Source organism: Callionymus lyra, chromosome 19 (assembly GCF_982586985.1).
Source record: "Callionymus lyra chromosome 19, fCalLyr1.hap1.1, whole genome shotgun sequence".
NCBI lineage: Eukaryota > Metazoa > Chordata > Actinopteri > Syngnathiformes > Callionymidae > Callionymus > Callionymus lyra.
The window spans coordinates 9,351,161-9,369,765 of NC_141836.1; the positions used below are offsets into that span (position 1 = coordinate 9,351,161).

At 39.0% G+C, this 18,605-nt stretch overlaps 4 protein-coding genes across 5 annotated transcripts in view; 2 read left to right on the top strand and 2 right to left on the bottom strand.

The window, feature by feature from the left end:
• LOC148059403 (adenylate cyclase type 6-like) overlaps positions 1–544 on the bottom strand; it is a 32,988-nt gene extending 32,444 nt beyond the window's left edge. Inside the window, exon 1 of the mRNA XM_087782027.1 lies at positions 412–544. The gene's annotated coding sequence lies outside the window, so the exon portion shown is untranslated. The remainder of the gene's footprint in view (positions 1–411) is intronic.
• Positions 545–2,098: 1,554 nt separating this feature from the next.
• c19h1orf174 (chromosome 19 C1orf174 homolog) lies at positions 2,099–4,577 on the top strand. The gene is made up of 4 exons (XM_087782140.1): positions 2,099–2,227; positions 3,131–3,202; positions 3,323–3,655; positions 3,719–4,577. Exons 2-4 carry the CDS (start codon positions 3,131–3,133, stop codon positions 3,809–3,811), a joined length of 498 nt encoding a protein of 165 aa, XP_087638266.1. The 5' UTR covers positions 2,099–2,227; the 3' UTR covers positions 3,812–4,577.
• Positions 4,057–6,946, bottom strand: dffb (DNA fragmentation factor, beta polypeptide (caspase-activated DNase)). The gene is made up of 7 exons (XM_087782139.1): positions 6,525–6,946; positions 5,903–6,029; positions 5,644–5,832; positions 5,330–5,409; positions 5,095–5,268; positions 4,931–5,031; positions 4,057–4,871 (listed from the first exon to the last, which is right to left on the bottom strand). Exons 1-7 carry the CDS (start codon positions 6,645–6,647, stop codon positions 4,625–4,627), a joined length of 1,041 nt encoding a protein of 346 aa, XP_087638265.1. The 5' UTR covers positions 6,648–6,946; the 3' UTR covers positions 4,057–4,624.
• Positions 6,947–7,333: 387 nt separating this feature from the next.
• nphp4 (nephronophthisis 4) overlaps positions 7,334–18,605 on the top strand; it is a 117,492-nt gene continuing 106,220 nt past the window's right edge. For both annotated transcript variants that reach the window (XM_087781194.1, XM_087781195.1), the window contains exons 1-2: positions 7,334–7,563; positions 9,238–9,378. In XM_087781194.1, coding sequence (XP_087637320.1) covers positions 7,414–7,563; positions 9,238–9,378 — 291 coding nt within the window. In that variant the 5' untranslated portion in view covers positions 7,334–7,413. The remainder of the gene's footprint in view (positions 7,564–9,237; positions 9,379–18,605) is intronic.

The window sequence follows — 18,605 nt, forward strand, 5'->3', positions numbered from 1 at the left end:
GCAAAAAAAAAGGGTCAAAAGACCACTAATAATAATAAAACCCGGCAACAAATAAGTATCAACTTCTATTATTAGGTACTCGTGAGAACCGGGGGTCTCAGACACGTGGGGGCCCCCAGACTGCGGGGTCGTGGATCATTACATAACAGGATGCTTCCACCATGCCCACGGGGGCGAGTGACCGTTCGCAGGGACCCGACAACAACATCCAGGCTAACACACACACACACACACACACACACAAAAGTGTGTAGAGATGCGACCATCGAGCAGAACTTAACGCAGGTCCAGACCCCCAACCATCGAACCCCCCATCACAGAAGTAGATCCTAAGAAACCCCTGCAGGACAAAACTCTGCTGCATCTGGACGTAAATGGCAACGAGATCCACGGATCTGGGTTCGGACTCACCATCGGGGATCCAGTGGAGGAGGATCACCGCAGTGGAGCTCCAGCCTCACGAATACCTCGCAGTCCCCGCGCACAGCAGCGTCCGCGCCGGCGTGTTCGTCAGCTGTTGGCCGCTCGGCTGGTGGAGGACAACTGCGAAATCTGATGTACATACAAGTCTGTGCCTCTACCAGAGCTACAGTGGAACACACACACACACACACACTCTCACACACACACACGCTGCAGACACATCCATGGCTCCAGGAGTCCCTCTAGAGGTGGACCACATGTATTTATTCTGGACAGAATTTAAAAAACATGCGTTTCCATCAATTATTCCACTCATAATATTGACAAACACACACATTTGTTTTTTTAAAAGAGATACATAAATAAAAGGAAATTAAATATGTTGGATCAAATGATCTTGTAGGAAGGTTTTTGTTATTTTAAGAAGCTTTAAATTATAAAATTAAGACTTACATCTAAATCGTATTGTCTTGACCCAGCTAATACTTTTAGTACCACGTACTACAATATATGGATATTTTTAGAGACGTCATTTATTTACAACATTTATTCATAGAATTCAATATTTTTCTTTTGAGAAAATGTGATGCTAAAAATGATCAGAATCGCAGACTTTTATTGTCAGTGTTGTAAACCCAACATTATTATTTTGTTGTTCTGTGGAGACGTTACAGAATAAAATAATGAAATTATATGAATGTAATAAAAATAGATAAATATATGCATTTCTTTTTTAATTTACTTAAATAATACTTTACTTTAATTAAATTATTAACAACAAATCAGTTAGTTAGTAGTTAGCTATTAAATATAGTTATCAAGTCAGCTATAAAATAAAATGATCAGAATTATAACCTTCTAAATATGCTAAATCTTACATTGCAAGTCGAGCATTCTGTTAAAAATTAAATTCACTTAACAGTTGAAAAAAACCCTTACTTTTAGTTTGTTTCATGTCATATGCCGGTAAGATCGTCTAAGATTGTCTAACTACTAGGTAGGATATGTAGATTATTTTTTAACTCGTTTTAGACTTTGTCTTAATAATAATAAATACAAATATAGCATTAAAGGTGTAATTTAATGTATTTCGTATTTGGGGAAAACATATTTTTTAGTGGATTCAATTATTATTATTATTATGATTATTTTTAAGAATTTCAATACATTCTCTAAGAATGAAGGTACATTTCAAGTTTTTGAAGCGGTATATAAACATTAGAGGACATAAATACATAAGCAATACTAATAATAACAATGTCAATAAAACAAACTCATTTTGAAAGATTTCGTAAAAAGTCCCATGATCTTGAAAAAAAATAAAATAATAATAAAACAAATATCCGATTAATATTTTTTATTGGTTAAACAATATTTTATATGTTTAAGGGTTAAAATAGTTTTAGTTCTCGGGGCTCTCTCGAGACTTGAGAGAGCGACGTCGACGATGACGTATGAGCCGATCCGGACACCCCGCCTTACCACAATGCATTGCGCGGCGAAGCTCTCTAACAACGCCAATGTATGCGAGTAACTGCAAATATATTTAAAAAATAATCCTCCCGACAGTTTGAAAAACACCAAGTGATTTTTGTTTAAAATACGAATTTCATTGTGTTTAAATTTGTTTTGGTAAAAAACGGGGCGCTGTGACGTCAGACGTCGTGACCCCTGCGTGAACTCCGCAGGCAGGAAACACACGGCGGCAGCGAGAGGGCGAGAGAAGAGTGACGCCTCAGAGAAACACTGGAGTCGCTCAAGTCCTCGGAATAACATCCAAAATAAACCACGTGAATGTAAAAAGGTAAGATTCGCGTCAAACACCTGTGAACGCCGAGGTTTGTGCAGAACCAGAACCGGACTGTTGTCTCGGTTCTACCTGGATTTTTGAATGATCGAACGGTAACGAACTGTGGAGTCGAATCATCGTGTTTTTAAGGACTTATTTTTGTGTAATAATGTGGTGTTTTGGTGAAGAAGATGCTGGGCGGAGTTTGACGAACTGGCCAGAAAAAGTCACGTGGCTGTTTGTGTTTTGGGTTCGCGAACCAAGAAGTTCCGAGTCGGTTCTTCGCGATCGAATTTAATTAAAAGTCAACCGAGTTCATTTGATTAAATGTGTTTTAGAGCTTTATATTTATGTAATGTTTAGCTCAAGGTTATCACGATAAGCAATGAAAAATAGACGAGCTTGTAGTTTGGCCCCCCCTGCTGGTTCAAGGTGGAGCTGCGAGGTAAACACAGTAACTTGAGGAAATAACTCGAAACTATTTCCTTTATCATCTTTATAATGCTGTAATATGTACGTTTTTTAAGAGGAGCTCGTCCAAGCTTGAGCGTGTCATAAAATACATGTTTTTATTTATCTTGATTTATAATAATAATAGTTGAAAATATCATATTTCGCAAGGAACCTCACCCTGAAAGTTTTTCAACTCAAGGAAATACAATCACTGTTGCTTAAGCTCATGTGCAAACACACACACAGGAAGATTTCAGTTTAATTCCTTCACTCTTTCTTCTGGTATTTGTGGAATGTTACTTCCTTTAAACCAACACAGTCGTTCCCTATCATGTTTAAAATGTGAATTTATCCTTTTTAGACTCGATTTTTTTTGTCATAATCCCGCCTACAGTTAAGATAAGATCGACAGTTGCGGTTATGGTTATGGTTCCTGTTGTAAAAAAACTAACGGTTTGTCCTCAGATGCCCGGACCGTTGGGTCACTTGAGGCACAGGAAAAGGAAGAACACCACTGAGACCAAAAACAACAGAAAGGTTTGTCATCTTTTCGCCATTTTAGAGAATAATTAAATACAACATGAAGGCACAGTTGGTTAAATGAACATTTTATTTAAAGTTGTCTTGAGTCTAACTCTCTCCAAACTGGTTTCACAGGCCGTCGCTTCCTCAAAAAGGAAACGCATGAAAAGCTCCAGCTCACAGTCGCCGCAACAGAGCACGTCGGAGGTCGGCGGCAAACCCGGAAAAGCGTCTCACATCAGCTGCGAGTGCCACCATGCGGACGACAGGTGGAGATGCTCGGCCTCGCCGGAGTCCGAGGGTCCGGAGGGGAAGGAGAACGAGCTGCGGGCGGAGCTGGTCGCCTCCGGATCCAGGCTGAACAGGATCCAGTCCGACGAGGAGGCGGACAAGCCCATTTTTCCAGACGACGACAGCAACCAAATTCTCCCGGTGGAGCAATTTTTTGGAAACATGGAAACCGTCCAGGTAAAAATATTTAAAAAAAAAACCCCGTTCTGGACTTTAAAAAAAAATACTTTCATCCGTCAGGACGTTCCACAGAGAAATCCGGCCACTTCCGCTCGCGTTCGCAAGGAGATCCGGAAGCGACATTTCTACGCGTCCGAAGACACGGACGAGTAAGACAGGAAGTCGGACGAGTTTTCGTAGCCTTGCACCGAAGAACGCTCGGCATTTGTGCGACCTAGCCGAGCAGAAAGAGACTGTTCTTCCAAACGTTGCAGCTCGAACTGCCACGACAGACCTGTTATCCCAAATACTGGACACAAATATCAACGAATGCTTTAATTTTTAAAGCACATTTGCATTTAAAAAAAACATCCAAAGCTATCCATCGTTCATTTGCTCCATTTATATGACTTGTACCGTCACCAGTGGAATGTACTTTATTTATTGCTTCATCGTATTTATGCGCACATGTACACTGTCGTAGCAACATATTTAAAAATAATTCCATCCTACTGATTGTTTTACAGTCGTTTGCCAAACTTGAGATTTGCCTTAAATAGACCAGCTGGATTAATACTGTTTTTTAAATTCACATTTCAAGATCATGCCTTCATAAATCACTCGAAAAAAACATTTTTTTTTTCCTCAAAATATTTCCTGAGAGATCAGCTGGGATTAAAATAAAAAAAAAACATGTCCAGTGATTGTAAAACCTTCAGTGCAGCTTCTAACATATAGCACTTGTGTGTAAACACTTGATTTGTAAATCGCAGCTTGAAACATTCACAGAAAAGCACTTTTGCTACTGAGTCTTCTGTCAATCAAATGGATTTTGTTGAAATACTTATACTTCCTGCCTTTTGTGTCTCGAATGATTGTCATTTTTAACATCTTGTGCCTCATTTCTAATCACCTCATTATTAAAATTAATGAAATAAAAGAGTCAAGAATCTAAAGTCAAGTTTGATTCACTGGCGTAAAAAATAATTAAAATGTTAAAATCGAACGCTTGTTCTTGCTTTGGCCCTTTTGTTCCTTCGCAGGCCGCTTGAGGATCTTCTTCTCGTCGCACTCCAGGCCGTGAGCTCCCTTTTTGTGGCACACGATGTGGACCAGCTTCATGTTTTCCCTCGTGAACAGCATTTGGTAGAAGTAGTGTGAGTTGATGCCGGCGTTCTTGTGAGTCTCGAGCGCCTCCAGCAATGACGGAATGATCGTCCTCTTCTTTTCGATCCTGGGATTAATGAAAGGTATCAGCTGTAATTTGAAACAAGGCGCTATTTAGGGTCGCACCTGTGGTCCAAATTCCAGGTGCTGAAGATGATCCTGCTGTCTCTGCTGCCGTAAGGGTTAATGGAGTGAAGGGACGCGCACACTTGCTCGTCGAATGATCCCTATGTGGACGACAAATATGACTAAATCATTTCTAACCTGGTTAAAGATGGTGTTTCTCTTACCTGGCAGGTGAACCATCCTTCCCGGGTACAGAGGCGACTGGACTCCTTTTCCGTCCTGTCGAAGTAGCAGCCGTTGTATCGCGCCAACTTTAGCATTTCTGCCATTTGCTTCGAGGTTTTCAAGTATTCCTTCCTGTGATTAGCTTTTTGTAGTGTTTTACCGGCGGCATCGATCTGTGACGATAAACCACAATTTGTCGCTTTGTGCGAGGGTTCGAATCGGCACCGGATTTACCTCCTTCATGTAGCCTCGGATTCTGCTTTCACAGTTGTACTTCATGTAGGCCGACTTGGTTTTGAAGCGGGAGTCAACGCCTGGAGATTAAACCGAAGATCATTAATCACTTCTATGTTTAAGTAAGTAAGTAATTTGTATTTATATAGCACTTTTCCAGACCAGGGTCACAAAGCGCTTAAACAATCAAAACAATATTCAATAAAGTATATACTTTAAAGATCAAGATAAAACTGATAACACAACAGGGGTCCCAGAAAATCAAGGAAAAGCCTGAACAAATAAAGCACCTAATGGCCTTTTGCCAAATATACCTTGAAACCAATCCTCATCCTCTTCCCGACTCTCCAGCTCAGACTTGTCCTCCAGGTTATTCAGAAGGTCGGTTAGGATTTTACGCATCTTGGAAGACTGCTGACCGGAGAGGAGCTCCTTGGCTGCTTTAATAAGGCCGCTGGTGTGCCGGTCAGATCCTAGCAAGGTGTCGATGTTGTCACACAGAGCTGGTTGTGAGGAGAGGAGAGTTAAGAGGTGGATCAAGGTTCACAGGAAAAAAAAAGTGGAGTAACTTACCGCCATCCCATGTCTGCCCTCGAGTGAGAAGAACCAATTCTGTGTTTGCCGGCAGAGTTGTGAAGAATTCCTCCGTCACACCGGTGCCGTCTTCGTGCAAACAAACATGGACACCTGGAACTTTCAACTGACAAACCGAGTTTTAACTTGAAGTTTCTGTTTGAATCTAAACAACATAAATCCTACCTTTACAGTATTTAAGCCTGAACTGTAATACAGATGAAATAACCTTAAAATAAGATCCCTCATTCTCACCTAAATCTGCTCTCTTCTTTCCTGTGATTTCTCTCCATTTTCTCTATTCTCTTCTCCAGAGCTTCTTTCTTATTCATGGCCTCATCTTGTTATCGAAATGTAAAGAAAAAACTTTTGATATACATTTTGCAAAAAAGAATATCAACACCATAAAAATATATATGATCTTTTTCTTGCCCTTTAATCTCACTCAATCTATGTTTCTGTTAAAATATTTACACTACTATCCTTTTTTTTCTACAAACAAATAAATGTATGAACGTATTAAAACCAATTTAACGTCAATATTACAATAAATACAACAATATAAATTACTCCCTAAGAAAAACTACATTACAACTAAAAGTATATAATGAAATATTCCCACCTGCAACAAGTTACATCCCTTTATGACGAGCTCCTTCAGATCTTTGGCTGCTACTCCAAACTTTTTAACCCCTTTATAACTTCGGATCTTAACGGGTTTTAATTTCCGGATGCACTCGTCCATCTTCGTCGTTGTTTACTTTACGAGTCGTTCTTCTTCTTCTACTCGTCTTTCAAACGTCTTTCCAATCGGATGCTGCCATCTAGTGGTCACGAGTGTAATATATCCATAAAGTCTTATTTCCTGACACGTTGACTCACATTATATACAGTCGATGGTTTACACGTTCATCATTTCAAGTTCATCCAATATGTTTTAGGCGAATAAAGTTGTGTAAATCAATATAATTTAACTTAATTGATCAATTGGCCATCAACGTTAATTAATTTAATTGAGCAAAAGTTAAACGCTGATGTGTCAAGTCATTTATTTTAAAGCAGTTACAGTTCAAAAACGAATAGGACGCAAAGGTACTTTTTAAAAAGAACCTTTATAGGAGTTTAAGTCCATCCTTTCATGTGCGGCGAGCACAAGCATGGCAACCTAGTATTACCATGACAACGGAAGCCAAGATGGGCGGTACCACATTACAGGGGTCACGCTTGCAACAATATCCATTTATAAACTCTTATATGCTCTAAATATTTTCTAACGATATGTATTTAACTAAATTACATTGAATTTATTGAAAAGTATTTTTATTTATTTGTATACGCTAAAGATGTACTCCAAAGGATGAACTTGGCTCAGTCTCCACCCCCCCCATCACACGTTTGGTTCAACCCCCTCACAACATGGCGGCCGTGGGTTTGAACCTGGCGTTTGTCGCGTAAACTTCGACTCGCTGCGCGTCGGCGATGCTTCCCCGTCTGTGATTCTACTGACAGAGATGGCGGACGAGTGGAGGGAGCTGTTCGAGGGCAGCCGCCTGGTCCCCGCCTCGAGCCAGACGGCTCGCTTGGCCGCGGAGCGTCACTTGAGCCAGTCCGGCGGGCTCCAGCTGACGCTCAGCCGCGTCACGGCGCCGCGAACCCCCAAGGTAGTCCCTGAGCCGTGTGGCTGTTCAGTGACAGCTACTGGTCTTGAACTGAAACCCTTTTAATAATACTCGTCGCCAGCGTATTTTGAATTATTAGAATTCGAAAAAAAAAATCACTATTGACCCTAATTTCCCTCACCTGCTTCCAACGCGCTCCACCATTGGCTCAAACTTCCGCCTCAGCCAATCGTGTGAGGCTTTATTGACTCATTGACACAGACGTTATCATGGTATAATTCTCAGGGTTCCCACGGATCCGTAAAAAAGTATAAAAAGCCATTAAATCCATGGAACTTAAAACGAGGCTTATTTGGCATTTAAATGTCTTGAATATAATTTTCTGAAATCTTAAACACATTTATAAGTAAGATTTTATGTTTGTTTCAACTCTTACATTTAAATTTCGTTGCCAGTTTTCCACTCCTGGGATCTTCTGTGCAATGACAAAGAAAGTCTAAAGTCTAAAAGTTAAAATGTTTGGTCAAATTAATTAATTATTTATTTATTGCACGTTATAGGAGATTTTTCTAAATCCTCAGAATGGGAGTGAAGGAACGTCATTTTAATACTTTATATACTTTTTAAGTCTTAACTTTATTTACAGGTGTCAAACTGGTCCAGAAAAGGCCGAGACGGTTCAGGTTTTGTATCCAACCAGTCAAGCACATATAGTTGAACCAATCAGGCGTCTGAAGACGGTAATCAATTAATTGTCAGTCAGGTGTTGCTTGTCTAAGCCGACACCTGATTGGTTAACTCGTGTGCGCTTGACTGGTTGGAACAAAAACCTGCACCGTCTTGGCCCTTTTCTGGACCAGTTTGACACCCTAGCGAGTGGACTATTTTATTTTTTGAAAATAACTGAAATAAACAAGCGTAAAATAAACTTAATTAATTTTTCGGGAACAATTAATTTTGTCTGAGAAGTTACAGACGAGCAGTATGGACGTATTTGGATGTTGTAAATAAAGACGAATGAACATCAGTTAACTTAACATGCATTTTTTATTATTGTAACACTAAAAAGGAAAAGATTACTCTGACAATAATATTTACTTTAAGTCGACATGGGGATGAGTAGAAAAAGAGTCAAGTTTGAATTGACTAACCCTTAAAGTTAAGTGGCTGCAGGTGTCTTAGGGGTGTAATCAGTTGATTGACAGCCTGGTGTTGCTTGTTTCAAGCTGGAACCTCATTGGTTAAACTGTGCATCGCGATCGGTTGGAACAGAAACGTGCACCCACTCTTTGAGGACTAGGTTACCCCTGTTTTAGCTCTTTATGGTTCGTAGGTCAATATAGTTTGTGTAAAATAAAATAATTGTATATATTTTTATTATTCACAGCATTCATTTATTTTTGTGTTGCAAAGTTCTGATCTGAGGCAATGACTGAGAATGAGAGGATACGGTGTACTCCGGTAGTTTTTAAAGTTAATGTTTGGACATATTTTGGTTTCAAAACAAATTAAGGCAGTTATGACTTCGTCAAGAGTCATGTGGTCTGTAAATTCAAGGCAAGTACTCGACAATACTACAAATAAATCCTTGTTCCTACAGTATCTCAATATATCATATCATTGCCCATGTATCGCGATATGTCACCAAATTCTTACACACCTCTAGTTGAAACCCTGAATTAATGTTGGTTTAATCTAGTTTTCATTATTTCTCAGGAGGACGATGATGACCCTGAACCGGAGGTCAAATACCAGATCCGTGCCACCCTGTTCGACAGGAATCATCAGTGTTTCTTCGGCAAGACGTGGCACAGCTCGCAGCAGAAGATGAGAAACGACAAGATCTCCTTCAACGAGGTACTGTTGCCACAAATACCACGGATACTCTTAAGATCTCAACCAAAGATGGGCTTCTGGGCATCATCGAAAGTCATGAGAAACTTGAAAGTGATAAGAAAAAAAGTCCTGTGCTGTGTCTCAAATCGCATACTAGCGTACTCAAAGTTAGTATTTTAAGTGCGTAAGTGTGTCTCAATTCTTAGTATGCGAAATTTAGAGCACCATGCACACTAAATTGGCGCACTTAAACACCCTCAAAAGTGAGTATGGTTGGATGGACACTATCCACCCTACAGCCGGCATCTTAGTGACGTTGTAAACGTAAGTTGCGGCACACACACACACACACACACACACACGTGTATTTTCAGCCAGCAGTAGAAGGATGACATGTCTTCGCTGCTGATACCAGCTTAAATATCTCGCGACTATTTGATTTTCATATTTTTTCTTTATTTTTCCAAACTGGCAAAACGTGCTGCCAGCAGGTGTCGCTACTGTTCCAACAGCCGGTTGCAACCATTGTAAATAGAAGTAGAAGAAGCTGTCGCGTCATTTCCGGTTAGTGTGTAGCGTCAGTGTTTGATTTGAGACATACTATCTGTTGAGAATTTGCTTACTAGTTAGTATGTACTCTATCCTGATGCATACTAACTTCTAGTATACTAAGAAGTATGCAATTTGAGGCACAGCACGGTTTGGCATTTATCCCGGACAAGGTGTTTAAAAAGATGATTTGGAATCATTTAAAATGAAGATCTAAACACTGTTCAACACTGAACTTTAATGCTTCTCTGAGCCTTCTACACATTTATCAGGGGTTAAGAGCTGGATTTTTTTTAATCCACTGACTCTTTAACACGACATGTCTTTTAAGGTCGGTGCTTGTTCTCGTCCAGGTTTGACCTGACTTTTAATTTCGCTGGAGTTAAAGACGGCCGCCTCACACGCCTAAATAATTCACCCAAGACTACAACTTGGAAAAGCCTCCTCGCTCTCCTGAGACTGGAGTGATTGACGAGTGCAAACAAACTCTAATGCACTGCAAGTCCACGATAAGTGCAAGAGAACAAGATGGTATTGATTTAAAAACACCCACGTTTCCCTTTTATATATTCAGAGTTTTGAGGAGCATTCACGTCTTTTCTTTATCATTCGATGGCGCGAAACGATTCGGCGAATAATGCCGACTTTGTTAAAAACCCAAACCATTGAGCTTGGGATGTGAACCGCGTAGCAAAGCAATGATGAGCCCCTGATGGCTCTTACCCTTGGATTTAAGTTCTCCCGAGCGAAATCATTGTTTAGTTGCTCCGTTAATTAAAGCATCCATCATCTCGGCGCCGAAAATTTAGGAGAGAATGTTTGGTATTCATGATGAAATCCACCTCTTTACTCTCAGGGCCAGGTTACTTTAATGAACTACGGTTGAATAGAGACCATTGAAATAACAATCTATTCCCTTTTATTTAGACAAAAAAAACGTTTTTCGTCGTCATTGTGATTTAGATTTGAATACACAAGTTTGTTCTCTCGCGGTGAATCAAAAGTAGAATCTTCAGATGAAGTTTGACATTATCTTCATCTCGCAATTATATCCGAAATCCCCCTTTCTGTTCAGGCAAATATTAAATGAAGGGAACACAGGAAGACTTTTATTGCCTCGGTGTGCGATCCTTTCTCTCTCTCCCAGAGATGATCTTTGATGATGAAATTTTCCATTACTTCTCGGAAACTCTTTTGAGAGCATGTTGAAACGATGCAGGACATGACACAAACAAAAGGGGCCGATTGGATTATCTCAGTGATGTTCATTTTGGATTTTTCAAGTCATTACTTCACTGGTGGTTGGCAGCAGCCTCCGGGCACGGACGTCCGCCTCGGTCTCTCGGCGGCGTGGAGTCGTAGATCGACTTTCATCAAGTCGTATTCCTGCCGTCGGGGAGCTCGTGCGAGTCGCCTTCTGGCCGTGATCGGCACTAAATGGTCTCAAATGAAATTATTATTGTAAATACTTGCATGTTAAGGTTTATACAAGTTTTGTATATTGTTATATTCCTTCTAAAACCACAGGTTAAATGTACATTTAGTGTCCCATTTCAAAATGTGTAAAAATATTGTATTTTTCTTTCATTAAATCAAATAATATTTGACCTTCAGACACTGCAGTTAATACAAAACTCTGCAGCGAGAATTCTGAGCCGCTCTTGTAGAAGAACTCACATTTCCCCGATCCTTAAAACTCCTCACTGGCTAACAGTCTTTTCAGGATCAATTTTTAAATTCTGGATCTTACTTTCAGATCTATTCATGGTCAGGCTCCTCCTTACATCACTGATCTGATCCAGCCTTACGCCCCAGCTCGGGCTCTGAGGTCTGTGGATCAGAATCTACTGATGGTTCCACGCACACGGTTCAGGACCAGAGGAGAGAAATCCTTCCAGGCTGTTGCTCCTAAGCTTTGGAATGATCTTCCTCTCTCTTTGCGCTTGATGGATCTACTGACTCCTTTAAGAAACATCTCAAGACGTTTTTATTTGTTCAGGCTTTTCCTTGATTTTCTGGAACTCATGTTGTGTTATCAGTGTTATCTTGACTTTAAAGTATATACTTTATTGAATATTGTTTTGGTTGTTTAAGCGCTTTGTGACCCTGGTCTGGAAAAGCGCTATACAAATAAAAATTACTTATTTACTTACTTACAATCCCTCAAAGCCCTAATAATATTATCCTTTCATTCATATTTAGCATATGCGTATATCGGTGCCATCAGAATATCGAATGGTTGAGTAAGAGTTTAACGTTACATACATTTTAATATTTATTTTTTACATATAGAGTTTGATATTCTCAATCCAATAATTCAAAAATAAAATTTCAGGAGTTTTAATGTCAGGAGTTTAGATAATTCTATATCAAGTCTCATGATCTGTTTTTTTTTTTCTGATGACAAAGGATTTAAGCAGTAAAATTGAATTTAAAAGCCTAGTTTTTTTTTTAATTCGGTCATACTAAAGCAACAAATTTCGCTTAAATTATACAATAAAAATGTCAACCTTTAAATATACAAACTATTTAATTCAATTATTAAATACAAATATGTATTTTCATTAAACAAAATTAAATAATTAAAAATAATTATTCAATGTTTCAATATTTGAAATTCAACAGTTAAAAATACGGCACTTGAATACTTCCATAGGAAATGAAAATTGTAAAAAGTTTAATGCAGTCTTCTTGCAGTATTCTGTAGATTTCCTCACTGGTTTATCATAATTTAAGTATTTCTGCCACTGTGTGGTTGTGATTTCTACTTGTGGTTCCTTCCATGATATTCAACAGATAAAAAAAAAAACATTTTTTAATACACAAGCTCAGGTTCATCGTGAATTTCTCACTTTCTCTGCACACGTTATCAAAGAAGACGGCGAGAAAATAAGCGCTGAGAGAATACTTTTAAAGAGATTGATATCAGAACTGACCTTTCACTTTATTCTAATATCAATTCATAGAAGTGAACATTTTGTCCAACAGAGACACTGTTGCTGCAGCGTTGTCATTCACTTGTAATCTCTCTCTTTTGACTCGTTCTTATCAGAATCCAGCGTCTTCTGATCTTCCGTCGAGGTCGGCCTCACAAGGGTTTGAATTTAAATGCAGAGTTGGCATTAAGAGACAGAATCTTCATGTTGTTGTCTCTCTTTTGAAGAAATAAAATCTCTCTCTCTCTCCCAGCGTCGTGTTTACCATCTCTTGCAATTCGTTCACTTATTTTTTTGAAGCCACATCTGGGGAGCAGCTGGAGGTCCGTGCTCTCTCAATCAAACATCTGAAGGTCTCTGTTGGTCCTGGTTGGAGGCCGGTCACCCACTGGTTCATGATGGTATCGGAGCGGCTCCTCATCGTGCCTGATCAGTCCAAGTCTTCAAATGGTTTTTAATCTTCAGATACCAAAGATAATGTCGGCTCTTCAAACAAAAATGCAATTGCATTCCAAATATTATTGTTTTTACAATAATTGGAAAACTTTTTTTTTTTTTTGGGGGGTAAATTTGCTTCAGTAAAGTACAAACTAAAGTCCAAGAAAGGAAATCTATCCTATTTTATCAGAAACTTTTATTCCCAGTTTTATAAACACAAAATTGGCATTTTTGTTGTGGCATTACAGAATAAAATAATAATCATAATTGAATCTCATTGTTTGTTCACTTACAAGGGTATAACCATTTTTTATTTATTTAATACATTTACGCGTTGGATTGCTTTGTTCTTCATTTAATTTATTTTCCTTAATTTAATTTTTCTATAAAAAAAGCATTATCATGGCTGTTTATCATTTATTGTTATTACCAATAAATCTTATATTCCAGTCTATTGTTTTTTCCAGTTTATTTTATTGCTGTCGTTTGTATCGTCACTTAGGAAATGTATACATTGCAGAACAAGTATTAATAAACATATTTATTTTAAAACTAAACAATAAAAGGATGAAATAAGATGACACTCAAATTAAGGAACAGAAAAAAGGAACCATGCACTAAGGCAGCCAAATATATAATAATATATATCAATGTATATTATTATTTAAAATGACTTCGGGGTGACACCAGGGGGCACTGCTTTTCCCACTATCTTAACAGTAGTCGCGAGCGAAAAACAGAAGCTTGTGCTGCAGCGTTTTCTGATTTGTTGCAAATCTTCAAACTATTCGTTGATCCAGATGGTATTCCTGAACCAAATTTCATCATCTGTGACACGTCCTATGATAATTTCCTGAAAATCGGGTTGAAATCCATCCCTTTTTTGAGGTATTTCTAAACGCACAAAACTTCTTTGACAATTGGTAACAAAGAATATAAACTCTCAATTGGAAATAACGGCAAAATTATGGATTAATTGTTGAAGAGATTTGCCTTTTTTGAGTTTGCAAAATTAAATGGTAACCTACCCTTTTTTAAGTCATATTAGTGATTTGAAAGTGGCTTTTGCATCTGTTCTTATTGCCTGGCGTGCACTCATATAAAATGATCAATAATTGTCCGTGTTGCTACCGTGTTTGTCAGATCTAGGAATTACGGCCCTGCATAAAAGGCTCCTGTCCGCTGCACAAACAACATTCATATCCCATGATCCCTCTGCGGCGATGCTGTGAACCACATCGTATCCTATCAGGGTGATGAGTGGACCTGATCTTGTTCACTGTGCCGGGGGGGGGTGGCAGCACCGGCTTATTGTATTTTATTGGGTTTGGGGCCGATATATACTCCCATTCTTATCGTTCATGTGGTGAATCTTCAGTTTTGATATCCAGTTTGTGTCAGAGGCTTGTGATAACATGTAAGTTTGTTGCTTTCATTTGCAGTCGACAACTTTCTGAAACATAGCTCTCTAAACTAAAATGTTGTCACAACATGATCTGGAGCTTGCGTTTGTTTCTTCTCGCCTGGACTATTGCAACAGTTTGTTTTCATGTCTAAACAAGAAGGATCTGTCTCGCCTGCAGTCGATTCAGAACTCTGCAGCGAGAATTCTGACCTGCTCTAGTAGAAGAACTCACATTTCTCCGATCCTTAAAACTCTTCACTGGCTTCCAGTTTTTTTCAGGATCGACTTTAAAATTCTGGATCTTACTTTCAGATCTATTCATGGTCAGGCTCCTCCTTACATCAGCGATCTGATCCAGCCTTACACCCCAGCTCGGGCTCTGAGGTCTGTGGATCAGAATCTACTGATGGTTCCTGAACACGGTTCAGGACAAGAGGAGAGAAATCCTTCCAGGCTGTTGCTCCTAAGCTTTGGAACGATCTTCCTCTCTCTTTGCTCTTGATGGATCTACTGACTCCTTTAAGAAACATCTTAAGACGTTTTTATTTGTTCAGGCTTTTCCTTGGAACTCCTGTTGTGTTATCAGTTTTATCTTGACCTTTAAAGTATATACTTTATTGAATATTGTTTTGATTGTTTAAGCGCTTTGTGACCCTGGTCTGGAAAAGCGCTATACAAATATAAATTACTTTTTAAATTCTGGTTCAATCCAAATTTTGAATCTCCCTTTTTTTTTTCTCCCAGTGACAGCTTCTGTCGGTAGAGGGCACTGTTGGGCCTCGCAGGGAACACTTCAAGGCTCGGCGAGACAGCAGGAGGCAGAGAGAAATGAGCATCTTTCTTCATTGTCTCTCACTGTGATCACTCGATTTGAACTCACTGCCTTCACAGGGAAGCAGTGGTATCTTCTTACATGTGCACCATTATCAGGCCGACAGCTGTGCTTTGGAAGAAAAGGCCACATTTTGATCTTGTCTTTGCGGTCACTGTTTATTTTATGTTTCCGTGAGTCTTGTCTGGAACACAGGTACCAGGGTCTGGACTGAAAATACATTTCTGGTCCATGTTCTTTTAAAGTAAAGCAAAGACTTGTTTAGTCTCTTTTTGACCGTCTTCTTCTTAGGATTGCTTTAATCATCTTTAATGGATTAGGATTTTCCTTTGGCAAGTAGGAACATCTTTGCACAGCCAGCTGGATGTGCAGGAGTGTTGACGTCCTAGTCCAACGCTCGCGTGCGATGGTAGCTTCCGTTCCCAACTGGGCCGCGGAAGTGTGCCATGCCTGAGCACAGCATGGATCAGTACCACCGGTTAAATGAGGCGCGACCAACATGTGGAGTAAACCTGCTGAATTAATGACGATGACTTCGAGACTTTTTGGAAATTCCCGTTGAATCGACTTTATTCGGGAGGATATGAAGTTCAAGAAAACTGAATTTTTTTTTTTCTGCTCAAAAGTATTTTAATTTTTGGATGTTTCCAGATGTTTGACTCAAAATGAAATTAAATGATGTTCATGTTGATATGGTGACCTTTAGATATTGTGAATGTACAAATAAGACGCATAAAAAAACAACTGGTGATTAAGAACGCAAAGACAATGAAGATGAATTAACCCTCAAAGAAAGTAAAGGCAATACTAAAAATAAATAATTTTGTGTAAATATTTGGGCTGAGAAAAAATATTGATACACCAATTTATTATCATTTAAAATCCTATAGTTTTATTAACAATTGACATGCAAACGTTCACACCATTTGTTCATTTTTCTAAACTTCCGGTCACTAGATGGCAGTCGTTGCCTACTCGACAGCTAAAGGAACAATGAGATCCCGGTGATAACTGAGGATGAGAGGATACAGTCGACTCTAGCAGCTATTAAAGCTGAAGTTTGGACATATTTTGGTTTTAAAATATATGAAACCAGCTATGACTTCGTCAAGAGTCATGTGGTCTGTAAATTCTGCAACACCAGAGTCAAGTACTCGACAATACTACAAATATACCCTTGTTAGTACAGTATCACAATACATTGTATCCTTGTATTGTGACATGTCCCAAGATTCTTACCCATCAACACCCCTAGTAAATGTACATTTTTTGTGGCCGCGATCCTGTGCTAACTAAAGATTTTTGTCCCTTGTTGTATAGTTTTTCATACCCTATTTTACAAGTTCTGCGCGATCAAATGTTGTAAAGAAGCTGATAAAAACGTTGCACTTATGAACCTCTTCTACCTCTGATGACCGACTCGTAATCGTAAACGTTAGTCCATCAATTTCCTTCTGCAGAAATCCTCATCTAAGGGGCTACTTTTGCGGGCATCGGCGGCTTCCGACCAACCTCAGAGCTTAATTTGTCCCAGCTGGCGTTTCCATGCTAAAAAGATATACACCTCAATTATACATGGGGACGGAGGGGCGAGGACTGCCGGCTTTCCTGAGAATTGATCAATATTTCAGCTCCGAGGGGACCGAACATCGCTGAGCAGCTGCTGCTTAACAGCTTTACACTTTGGAGTGACACGCTCCATAATGCACGGCGATGCAGCCCCGGCTAGTTGGAGGGATTTTAAGGAGCAGTGGAGGGACTTGAGTGGAAGAGATGTAGGTTAGAATTTACTTTAATATAGACATACATTCATGAGGGTTTAAATAGAAAGATTTGACTGGTGGAAAAACCAAACCTCAGTGTTGGGGAACATTGTCAGAAAGAAGCGTTTCTTTTTAAGTATGTGGCTCGATATGCGTTTTTTTCGCCAAGACCATTCTTCCCAATTCCAGCCTTTGCTGAAGCACCTTCAGATCATCACAGATCCAATTTCCCAGTACGTTCAAGACACTGGCTTATAGGACTCTCTAGGTCTCTGTCGAACCATTAGACGACCAGGTCTCTTTGCGCTTGATGGATCTACTGACTCCTTAAAGAAACATCTTAAGACATATTTATTTGTTCAGGCTTTTCCTTTATTTTCTGGAACTCCTGTTGTGTTATCAGTTTTATCTTGATCTTTAAAGTATATACTTTATTGAATATTGTTTTGATTGTTTAAGCGCTTTGTCACCCTGGTCTGGAAAAGCGCTATACAAATAAAAATTACTTAGTTACTTAAAAGGGACTTTAATTTTTTCCTTTAGATGCAAAGCTTTTTCTTACTATTACAGTTCTTTTTTATGTTTTATCAACTCAAACAACCAGCAAATAAACAAATGTTAAGTGCATTTTAGATGCATCATAACCTCAGAAGCTATGGACTGGTTTCTCTTCAAGATGGGTCTTTAAAGTGTTTGTTTTTTGAAATGTATGCGAGTTTACTGAAGTAAATTTGACCAAAGCAAGTATCTTGACATGTCCAGAGTCCCAGTCTAATGTTACTTAAGAGCTAATATGTTTATGTGAATAAATGAATAACAAAAATGGTAAATGTGATTTACTTAAAAAGGTTTTCCTATAGTCTGTGTAGACAAATGCATTTCTTTTTTAAACTTTCTGAACGATATATATATCAATCTATCCATGATTGGTAATAATTAGATTCTCTGGTTGTTGAAACAATCTGTCTTGACTGCATGAGTGTCAATATAATAAAATAAATTAGCTAATAACTCTGTGATTTAATTTGCAACACAGATGGGACTAAATAAATAAGTTCAAGTCTCTTGTCTAATAAGTGACATCACCACCGTCGGGCTCATCTCTTTGAGGGATTACTCATAATTGGGCTGTTTCTCCTACAATTATGGCTGTAATCTTGTCTTTGAGTGATGCATTAGCTGTTCTTTATCATCTTCCCGCTCCTGCCTGCGGAAATATCACCATTGACTTCCACATTTCCTCCTGGAATTGAAAACCTCGGAACATTGCATGGACTTTTTTTTCTGAACCACACACTGGTAATCGAAAATATCCATTGTCTGCT

Bases quoted from the DNA above. Each gene is read 5' to 3' on its own strand.
- dffb (XM_087782139.1), bottom strand. From the start codon at position 6,647: ATGGACGAGTGCATCCGGAAATTAAAACCCGTTAAGATCCGAAGTTAT. The intron at 5,833-5,902 runs GTAAGTTACTCC...CCTCACAACCAG, and splicing joins AGGGCAGACATGGGATGGCG to CTCTGTGTGACAACATCGAC. The intron at 5,269-5,329 runs GTAAATCCGGTG...TTATCGTCACAG, and splicing joins TCCGAGGCTACATGAAGGAG to ATCGATGCCGCCGGTAAAAC.
- c19h1orf174 (XM_087782140.1), top strand. From the start codon at position 3,131: ATGCCCGGACCGTTGGGTCACTTGAGGCACAGGAAAAGGAAGAACACC. The intron at 3,203-3,322 runs GTTTGTCATCTT...CTGGTTTCACAG, and splicing joins AGACCAAAAACAACAGAAAG to GCCGTCGCTTCCTCAAAAAG. The intron at 3,656-3,718 runs GTAAAAATATTT...TTCATCCGTCAG, and splicing joins GAAACATGGAAACCGTCCAG to GACGTTCCACAGAGAAATCC.